The sequence below is a fragment of the Haplochromis burtoni genome, unplaced genomic scaffold, assembly GCF_018398535.1.
Source record: "Haplochromis burtoni strain Fernald_Lab_line unplaced genomic scaffold, NCSU_Asbu1 Contig_462, whole genome shotgun sequence".
Lineage (NCBI taxonomy): Eukaryota > Metazoa > Chordata > Actinopteri > Cichliformes > Cichlidae > Haplochromis > Haplochromis burtoni.
Genome location: NW_024582823.1, coordinates 334394 through 344806, shown reverse-complemented (window position 1 = coordinate 344806; position 10413 = coordinate 334394). Strand labels below are relative to the sequence as shown.

Below are 10413 nucleotides of genomic sequence, written 5' to 3'. Positions count from 1 at the left end.
ATTAAATGTACTTTACTATGTTATGGTTTACACACACACACACACACACACACACACACACACACACACACACACACACACACACACACACACACACACACAAAATATAAATTCAGCCTAATCGGCTTACAGTAATTAGTGTAAATTAAAATAACGCATTCAAAGTCTGAATGCGTTATTTTAATTTACACTAATTACTGTAATGGCGCACTTATTGGCTGTGTGTTTGTATTTTCCGAGCCCAGCAGAGTCTAAAGTACTCCGTGAGTAGCAGAGACCGCGCGACTGACGAACACCAGTTGCTTTCTGTTTCTGTTCCTGTCGGAGCCGCGCGCGCAGCCGCTCTGTGGAGAGAGCCCGCGAGCTACGAGCCCGGCAGAGGGAAACATCACGTGGTGACACATCTTTACGACTGACGTCACCGTCCCCATCTCCAAGCAACCCCTCCATCAGCACTCGCGTCATCGTGCGCCCGAGCCGCGCGGTTGCCCAGCAACCCTTTCCTTGCGCTCGGGTCCGGCCTTGCCTTGCACCCAGCTCGAAGCTCTGACGCGGGTGTGACGTTAATAAGGTGGGTATCAATTTGTTATGGTGGCGAGGAGAGGAGGGAGGAGGAGAAGGAGGAGTTCCCCCTGTGAGTGCCGAAGCCCTCAGCTCTGCATTCCGGCGGAGCTTACAGGCACACACACCGGCCGCAGCCTGGTCCCGGCCTCAAGACTTGTTGTAGAAAGTCAAAGGAAAAAGTTACCCCGCGCGTGTTGCCCGCAGTTTTTCCTTTTTGTCTCGTTGTTTATCCGGAGCTCTGTTTGTGGAATGGTTGACGTTTCGTCCGAGAGCTGCCTGAAGTGTGAGAGAAGGTGGTTATTATCGTTGTAAGGTAAGAATTACTCTCGATAACTCACATTTTACTGGCTCATTGTCACTTAATAGAAAAACTGGTAATTTTACAACTCAGCCAAAGTCTCTTTCTCTCTGTCTCTCTCTCTCTTTTTTTTAGTTTTCTACATGTATATATATACTATTTTTTTACGTATTATTCAGCCTCTTTTTCTTAATAGTCGTGAAAGTGTCGCTTTTTCTTATAGGTTAGTGAAACCTATTTGTGTAGATCTCTTTGTACCCAATGAATGAATATCAGCGGGCTTGTTTATATATATTACACGTATTTGTACACCTGTAACGAGATTGTAGTCGTATTTCCAGCTTAACTCGTTTATTACACCAACAATGTTTCGATAAAGTGATCATATAATAATTTTAATTCGTCTGTGTTTTCACACTGTCAGGACCAAATGCTCGTTACACGCGGAACAAAAGCTTCTAGCAAGTGAATTTTTACACAAGTGCAATAAAATGAGTAATGTGCACCGCTGTCTCTGCAGGTTCGTTTATCGCAGTGCTGTAACCCCAGTCTGTTGGTACGCCATGGTAATCATGACAGAAACCAACCGGGGAGCTCAGTCGAGCCCTGCCCAGGGGAGGCCGCTGCAGGTCGGCTTCTATGAAATCATCCGGACCCTGGGGAAAGGGAACTTTGCAGTGGTGAAACTGGCCAGGCACAAAGTCACTAAAACACAGGTCAGCTGCTTTAATATCATTGTTAATATTATTAATTTCTACTTGCAGCCTTTTTTCTGGCCTTTCTTTTGAAATTTGCAATTTTTAACCACGATCCCCCCCATTTTTAAGGTGGCAATCAAGATCATCGATAAAACCAGGTTGAATCCTTCCAACCTCGAAAAGATCTACAGAGAAGTGCAGATAATGAAGCTGTTGAACCACCCTCATATCATCAAGCTCTACCAGGTGTGTATTGTGGCTAACCTCTCTCTGCTCTCTGAAATGTCGTTGTGTGCAGTGCAGAATGCTGCGTGTGTAATTCAACCTGTGTTACGCCCTCACGGTAGCCGGACTGTATGCTGGTCTGCAGGGAGCTGGTCTAAATGCATGCATGAGCATTTGAGTAAAATGCTCTGGTGTGGAAGGAAGCCTTTGCAAATTGAGGAAAAAAATATTTTCCCTTAAACAGCACTGGTGCGCTGCAGAGCACTGCCTTTAAGGACCATTTGTTGCCTGGTTTTAACCAGCTTGCCGATTCTCAGAGTATACTGAGTCATAAGTACTGCAGAACAGCATTAGTGCAATCCCCTTTGACCTCCCTGTATGCGTATGTGTGCTTGTTAGAGAGAGAACAGTCATCGGTACCAGCCGCTGCTAAGAGCATTGCATTTCTAAGATTTCTTCAGTTGTTTGAAGGAAGAGGTGATGGCAGAGATATGGGAAACAGAGCAGGCAGGCGACTAATTACCAAAACATCTACAGGTCTGGACTTTAAGCCTAATTAGCACCTGTTTAAACCACTGCAATGTGTGTGCATGTCACGTGAAGGCTACCCCACAGCAAAGCGCTGCTTTACTGCTAATCAAATTGAAGACTTAGTCGAAAGAATCCGCTTTTCCCCACTCAGCTGACCTCGCAAGCACCGCGGCACGCGTCTGGCAACAAACACACAAACACACACCCATGCAAACAGACACACAATGCCCTTTCTCTTTTTTTTCCATTCTGGATTTTTTCTGCCTTTTGCTTTGTTCTCTGTTGTTTGCTACTTTTCAGGATTAGTTTGTATCTGGTTTTAAATGGCTGAGCAGCTCTTACCATGAAATCATGTCTAGACTGCAGAAACAAGGGGATAATATTATTCCTAGGAATTTCTATAAGAGAAAAAACGTAATAAAGAAATCGAACATCATAGATGTCCACTATTTTTATATTTTTTAATTTAGAAACCTCCTTCTATTCATCTCACAAGACCACACAGACATTTTTTAATGCTTCACACTGATGGTACAAACAAATTAAAGAGGATATCAAAATTTTTCATATGTTAAAAAGAAAAAGAAACATCCAACCACTCAACAAATTAACCATAATGCAGACAGAAAAATGCATCACTTAAGACGTGTAAGCACAAATAAAATAGAAATTGAAATCCCCAGTACATTATCATCTCTTCTGACACACACCAATATGCAAAATAGTTTAAAGGCATTCATGCTTTATACATTATTCAGATGCCTCAAGTGAGTGTAAAGACAGATTAACCATGAAAGAAGCCTAACACTTCTGTTAGATTATGTGGAAAAAACATGAGATGGAATTCATTAATTTAAAAGATAGAATGATAATAAAAAAACAATTTTATTTAAAAGACCATTTTTGATCTGACAGTCTTTGTTTTGTGATAGAGCGAGATGATAATCTGTAGGTTTGTGGTGTTGTATCACTGCTGTGCTGTCTGTCCTCTGTCCCTTGTTAATTTCTTCCTGGCCTTGGGTTGTTCAAGGTGATGTTAGTCAGATGGTTGTTAGCAACCCTCGTCACCTCCTCTTTCTCCTTCCTGCACAAAGGGAGGGTACTGACATAAGACCATCTTGTGATCTGTAGATTACATCCTCTAGTATCCCTGCAGTTTTTTGGGAGACCTCACGATAAATCAGCTGCTGCTTCCACTTTTTTTTTGTCTCACGGGAACCAAAACAATTCCTCTAAACTGAAAGGTCATTGAAGTCTCTCTCCCGCTCATTGTTTGTTTGCATAAACCGCCTGTCTTATCGCTTTAAATTCCACTGAAATCTCATGGATTTTTTTTTCTTTTTTTAATTTTATGCTCCCATTATGCAGCTTTTAGCAACCTTAAATCGACCTTATGGAAAATGAGGAGTCCAATATGGATGTTAAAGGGTTTATCTTTATTCGGGGGTGACTGGGGGTCCTTGACGCGCCATGGCTGTTCTTCGCAACAGTGACGTCAGCTGCACCTCAAGGTGACAGGGAGCTGCCCTATCTCGCAGATAAAGACTTGTGCCCGCTTGGGGACCTTGGTGTATTGAATCACCGTTGTCTGGTTTTCTAAAGGACCCGGTGGCTGAAAAGAATTAAGCTCTGCCATTCACTGGAATTTGGTGACATTCAATTTAGGAGTTGGCCAGCAGCTTTATCCAGACAGGACTTTGTCATCTGACGATAATTGCTTTGTTGTGCAACCTTTTTAGCTCAACTGCTCTGTCCCTGAGGGCTCTCATGGGAAACGGAGGCCTTGTGTGAGCTCCAGGAAAGAACCGGGAATTACGTCTTTCCGTCCCACAAAGTGCGTTGAGCTCTGAGTGATTGCACTTTGAGTGTTTCTGATACACCATGTGAACAGCCCATGTGAATGTGCCTCGCTCTGTTTTCATAGATATAAAGAGATAGGGGGAAGCTTGAAATTCAACACTAGCATCCACTGCCAGCTGGTATCAGCCTCAAGAAAAACATTCCCAAGCATTTGATCAGCTGGTTTGAGTCTGAATGTTACGCATTCCTTTTTGGGTCTGTATTGACGTGTGTAAACGGGTTTTAAGACATGAGGAAAATGCGCGCGGGAAGTCACTGACGGTTTACTTATGCAACAGGGCATATAATGGAAAACTGGGTGTTGGTGTTTTTTTAATTTTATGTGTATGGAGACATTTGCAAATGAGGAATGTGGTGGTTATAAATGCTGGAATGTGCTACGATGAAACACTGGGAACGACTTGAACTTTGAAATATGGTTATCCATGACACAGTTACACTCATTGTTTTTTTCTCTTTTTCTCTCTTAGGTCATGGAGACCAAAGACATGCTGTATATTGTGACAGAGTATGCAAAGAATGGAGAGATGTTTGGTGAGTGAAGCCTTAAGCCTTTTCATTTGCATTCACAAAGGTACATAGCACACCCAGAAACACAGAGGTTAATTTTAACCCTCCATGACAATTAAAAGGCCACTGGCAAAATAAAAGCATGGAAAAAGGAAGTAACCTCATAATAGACCCTCCTAAGAGTCTGATCCTGATAGTCTGGATCCTCTTTCCCTGCAGACCACCTAACCTCAAATGGCCGCTTGAGTGAAGATGAAGCACGAAAGAAGTTCTGGCAGATCCTGGCCGCGGTGGACTTCTGCCATCGGCACCACATCGTTCACCGTGACCTAAAAACTGAGAACCTGTTGCTGGATGCCAACATGAATATCAAACTGGCCGGTAGGTCGATCATATTCTCAGTGTTGGCTGGTGATGAGATGCGGTGTTAATGGTTTTTAATGCAACAACGTCCTTCTGTACCTACTTGCTGTTTCTGTATTCTGTTCAGTTTACGCCTGAAGAACGTATTTGGTGCTCTGGGATTCTAATTAAATCATTGTTGTGCCATCTATGTGCTAATTAAATGTTAATTATTCACTCATTTTACTAAGACAAGCATCAACCAGAGGAAATGAGCTCAGCACACAATCACACGCTTTTACATGAAGAAACTGTAGAGCCAAATTATCAGAAACAGGAAAACAGTCAGTCTTTTGTATGAGAAGATATGTTAACCCGAGCTTACTTTGAAGTGTTGATGATATCTCATGATGATAAATTACTTAACACACCATGAACAGTACTAAATCTGCGCTATAGGGCCTGCAGCGCTTCAAGCTGGAATGGAAAGCAAACAAGTTTGATTAAAAAAAGTTGTTCTACACTTGTGTCTGTGTGCAGACTTTGGATTTGGAAACTTCTACAATGCAGGGGAGCCTCTGTCTACATGGTGTGGCAGCCCGCCTTATGCTGCCCCTGAAGTGTTTGAAGGGAAGGAGTATGAGGGGCCTCAGCTGGATATTTGGGTAAGCTCCGGGAATGTAATACGGCATTACTGACAGAGGAAGCGATGACATTTACATAATCGTGATTACATTCTCCTTTTTGCTCTTTGCTTCGCAGAGTCTCGGTGTCGTGCTTTATGTCCTCGTCTGCGGCTCTCTTCCGTTCGACGGAGCCAGCCTTCCCGCGCTCCGGCAGAGAGTCACCGAGGGACGATTCAGAATCCCTTTCTTTATGTCACAAGGTATAAATTATCCCGACAACAGTTACCGCAAATTACTAAAACGGTGTAAACTACATACAGAGACTCATTCACTGTTTGCGTACTTTAGACTGTGAGAATCTGATCCGTAAAATGCTGGTGGTGGATCCAGCCAAAAGGATCAGCATTGCTCAGATCAAGCAACACCGCTGGATGATGGCGGATCCGTCAGCTGCCCACCAGATCCTCAGCCATCCCCTCACGGAGTACAATTCCAACCTGGGCGACTACAGCGAACCCGTGCTGGGCATCATGAACACACTGGGCATCGACCGTCAGAGGACTATCGAGGTGACTGAACAAGAATCAAAATGTGTTTAGTGGTTTTATGAAAGTATTGCAGTCACAGTAAAAATACTCAGTTTACGGGTTTACAGGCAGCGGGTAGGCTGCAGCTAAGTTTTCATTCTCTCTTAAGTTGAACCTACATTGTATTCCTTCAAAGACCTTATTCTGTATTTAAATATAGATTTCTCTCTCTGTCATCTCCAAATATATAAATGCAGATATAAGCAGCTATATTTGTCTTTCCCTTAAAAGTTTTAAAGAGGTGCTAAAGAAAGATATAAAGAGAGAGCACTGGTTATAAACTGTCATTACAAGCCACAGAAAGTAAACAAAATGGCAAAATGACTAATCTTCTGATCTTATCTTCAGTCTCTGCAGAGCAGCAGCTACAACCACTTCTCTGCCATCTACTACCTGCTGCTGGAGCGAGTGCGGGAGCATCGTGCACAGCAGCTGAGCCGCCAGTGTGGAACATGGAGCCAGAGACCAAGGAGCACCTCCGACTCCACAAGCCCAGAGGTCAGCACTATAGCTGCATGTAGCTGACTATCAATCTCCATTCTTATTTGCATGAAGTTTAATAATCTCTGTGCTTTCTGCTTCCTTCTAGGTGATCATGGAGTCCACTGAGAGTTTTAGAACAACAGCGTTTTCACTTCCAACCAAAAACACCCCCCCTGTGTACTCAGAGGTAGAGTGTGACCAAGCTGGATTGTTTCAGGTAAATTTCTTGAATAGCATGCTCTCTTGCATCTATACTAATGGACCAAATGCAAAAGCTGCACCCTGCCCTGCTAGCAGTCAGTGGCTAACAGTCAACCTCCTTCCTTTTCAGCGTGTAGTGTTTCCAGTGGAGGCCAGTCTGAACAGATTGCTCTGGAACCGCTCCATTTCACCCAACAGCCTGCTGGAGACAAGCATCAGCGAAGAGGTGCGACCCAGAGACCTGGAGGAGGAGGAGGCAACGCAAACTCTTGGGCCCCTGCTCCCTCCAACCACCACCTCTCGCAGACACACTCTGGCTGAGGTCTCCGCCCGTTTCCACCAGTGCAACCCTCCATGTTAGTATAATATACATGCGCACGCACGTTCTTCATTCTTGTAGCGATGCAGAGTCTTGACCTCTCCTGTTTCTTTAGGTATCGTGGTCAGCCCCTCAGACGGTGCCTCCTCTGACAGCTGCCTGAAGTCTTCTTCCAGTCCTGCCCCCACTTTGCAAGCTGCTGTAGGTGGGGTGGCAACACTTCGGGCCTCGGGGGCTGAGGGAGGAGCTCTGCTGTCGGCTGGAGCTCCCCTGGCTCTCTCTTCCCACCTCCTGCCCCAGGCCCAGGGCAGCCTGCCCCCTGCCAGCTTCCAGGAGGGTCGCAGAGCCTCTGACACCTCCCTCACACAAGGTACACACGCATGATCGTGAAATCATTTCCTGTATGCCACCTGCCTAAGCTGGTATTTAGGTTTTCTCACACGTACCATGTAGTAGGACCAACGCTGCATTGCATAACAGTTTCCCATGCCTTCACGCAGGCCTCAAAGCTTTCCGCCAGCAGCTGAGGAAAAACACGCGCACTAAAGGACTTCTGGGATTGAATAAGATCAAGGGTCTGACGAGGCAGGCTGCCCCATCACCCTCCTGTAACCGCGGTAGCCGGGGGTCACTGGGTCCAGCTCTCTCTGAGCACCGCAGCATGCTGGAGGAGGTGCTGCACCAGCAAAGGTGAGTCACATTATTGCAGGAGCACAAAGCATTATGGGATTGTTAATTTCATAAACTACAAACAATTGAACCCCAAGTCGAGCTGTTGATAACAAATCTCATCTCATTTCCCAGAATGCTGCAGATTAAGCACCAACCACAGCCTCAGGTCCAAGCCCCTCAGACAGGACCTCAACAGAAGCCCCTGCTCTTCTTGGCACACCAACAGTCACCATCTCCTCCGCCTACTACCGTGTTTGCTTCCTCCTCCATGTTTGACAACCCTGCTCAACCCGTCCTGCCTGCTCAGCAGGCTTCAGTGGGTCTGCAGCAGGGTCCCTGGCAACAGACCCTCGAGACCTCCGCCACGGGCTGCTCATCCTCACCCTGCTACTCCTCTTCTCTGTCCCCCGTGGCCTCTGCTGCCTACCTTCTCGAGGCACGTCTACACATCAGCCAGCAACCCTACCCTAACCACCACACTGGCCTCCGTCAACAGGCTGCAGCACAAGGCAATTTCCCCATCCTGTCCAAGTCAGCCATGTGGAGGATGGGCTCGGTCTCCGGCACAGACCCCGACATGCAGGAGCTGGGTATGTCTGGACAGCAGCAGCAGCAGCTCAGCAGCTGTGTGATGGTGAAGTAAATCATCGGTCAAGCGAGACCGGCGAATGTTCTCTTGGTGGAAGAGCCAAAAAAGACTTGATGCTGAGCGCAGAAGAAAAGAGAGCAGAAGTGAAGAACAACAAAAAAAGCAGACGCGAGTGACGAATTTGTCTTTATGGGGTACACGTGAGAATGTGTCTGCACACGTGTTCGCTGTGTGTATGTGTTTTTTCTAATCGTATAAGCTAAAGACTAAGCAATAAACCAAACTCTGGATGAAGTGTTCGATTCGTAACAGCCAGAGAAGCAATAACAGACTGACAGACTCTCCTCGGCTCTGATGGACTCACTTGAATAGCTGACGTTGCTGAGTCACTCTCACATTTTTATGCTGTCTAGATTTACTTTTTGATCTTTTTTTTAACAGGAAAGTTCGCTCTTCCATTTTTTCCTGTTTGTTTTTTTTTTGCCACTTGTGTAAGCGCTCTCAGTGTTTTTCACTTGCCTGGACAGAAGACCAAAATTCATATTATTTTCAGTCTCCCCACTTTGTTCAGCTTCTTGAAGAGACATTTCTCTGTAGCAGTGCAGTGAACACGCAGTATAGTAACCTAAGCTTACTTACACCGAAGGAGACGATTTTTATTTTTACTGAAACTGTGATTTTTTTTTTCCCGTTTGTTTTTTCTGTGCAAGATTGTTAATTTTAGTGACGCAAAACGCTGCTTTTACCTCAAACTGCAAAAAGACTGCTACACCCTCATCAGCCAAAACTGAGTGAAGATGGTGTTTCGCTGGTTAAGTTAAAGCACAGCAGGTACATCAGTCAGCCTGGTAGCACCCTACATGTGTGGATCCATACCCCTCCCTCTCCTTTGTCTGATAAGCACCTTTCTTTTTAGATGCTATTACTACCTCCTCAGGCAACAATTTGGAAAGGTTAAGTAAAACCTTTAAACGCTAATGAGCAGGTTGAATATCAGAGAAAGAGGGTTTTTCGTACGGAACAAAGACTGTGGGAACAGTGCAATATTTTACATGAAAAAAACCAATGGAAATGAGGCTTAACATAGGATGGTCAAAAACTCCACGTGTACTTGCCTGAGGTTTTGTGTTCGTCTTTCTTTTTTTTGGTGTGTGTGTGTTTCATCTTGCCGTGCTAGCTAGCTGACTAGAAGAGGTACTTCTTATGATACTGTAGTGACTTAGAGAAGAGGCTCGAGGCATTTCAAAATGCTGTTTTGGGGTTTTTTTGTTGTTTTTTTGCTTTTTTTATTCACACAGCATGCTTGTAGATCCGAAAGGAAGAATTTGGGTTTTACCAAAGACTCAACAGCACAAGACATAGAGGATCTGTCAAAAGACACACTACTGACTTTCCTCTTTGAATGCTGTCTCCAAGATGTAGCGTGGTGGTGTAGCGAACCAATTTCACACGATCTCCTTAGCCTTTTGCTGTGAGACAAAAGAAAAGAAAAGAAAAACTCCCGCTGCCACCAAATCCTAATGCTACGTGTATTGTGGGTATCTCTAGCTGTTACTATGAGGACCATGGTAGTGTTTGTTTTGTACTTTTCTAAAAAAAAAAAAAAAAAAAAGAAAGAAAGAAAGAAGAAGAAAACAATCAGAACATAGCAATACCATAATGTGCAGGAAGTGGAACTTTCTTCAGTTGCTCAGTAGTAGCTTGAAATAGACACAGATGTCCTGCACTGAATTGCATGTGCAGGCAGTCGAATTAAGGTGTTTGAAAGCTGTAACAGATGTGTATTAATGTGAGTGTAGTTAGCTGTCTCATGTCTGTGAAACATCTTGTAGGTGAGAGCTGTGTCTTTTCGAGCCCGGTTCTTTTTTTGAAAACGTGCAATTTTGATTATATTGACCCCCCCTGACT

At 44.7% G+C, this 10413-nt stretch overlaps 1 protein-coding gene across 2 annotated transcripts; it reads left to right on the top strand.

The window, feature by feature from the left end:
* Positions 1-491: 491 nt before the first annotated feature.
* Positions 492-10138, top strand: sik1 (salt-inducible kinase 1). Of its 2 annotated transcripts, XM_005945889.3 has the most exons (14): positions 492-877; positions 1383-1578; positions 1690-1806; positions 4647-4710; positions 4906-5067; positions 5569-5693; positions 5791-5914; positions 6003-6223; positions 6590-6739; positions 6831-6941; positions 7056-7281; positions 7360-7614; positions 7745-7934; positions 8049-10138. In XM_005945889.3, the coding sequence occupies exons 2-14, from the start codon at positions 1426-1428 to the stop codon at positions 8557-8559; spliced, it is 2409 nt and encodes an 802-aa protein (XP_005945951.1). In that variant the 5' UTR covers positions 492-877; positions 1383-1425; the 3' UTR covers positions 8560-10138. The 2 variants fall into 2 exon arrangements, with proteins under 2 accessions (XP_005945951.1, XP_042069574.1); XM_042213640.1 differs by having other exon boundaries at positions 492-1578.
* Positions 10139-10413: the final 275 nt, after the last annotated feature.

What these genes read in the sequence shown, in the direction of transcription:
- sik1 (XM_042213640.1), top strand. Translation starts at nt 1,354, where the DNA reads ATGAGTAATGTGCACCGCTGTCTCTGCAGGTTCGTTTATCGCAGTGCT. An exon ending in CATGAATATCAAACTGGCCG is followed by an intron (nt 5,068 to 5,568) that starts GTAGGTCGATCA and finishes GTCTGTGTGCAG; the next exon opens with ACTTTGGATTTGGAAACTTC. An exon ending in ACCAAGCTGGATTGTTTCAG is followed by an intron (nt 6,942 to 7,055) that starts GTAAATTTCTTG and finishes CTTCCTTTTCAG; the next exon opens with CGTGTAGTGTTTCCAGTGGA.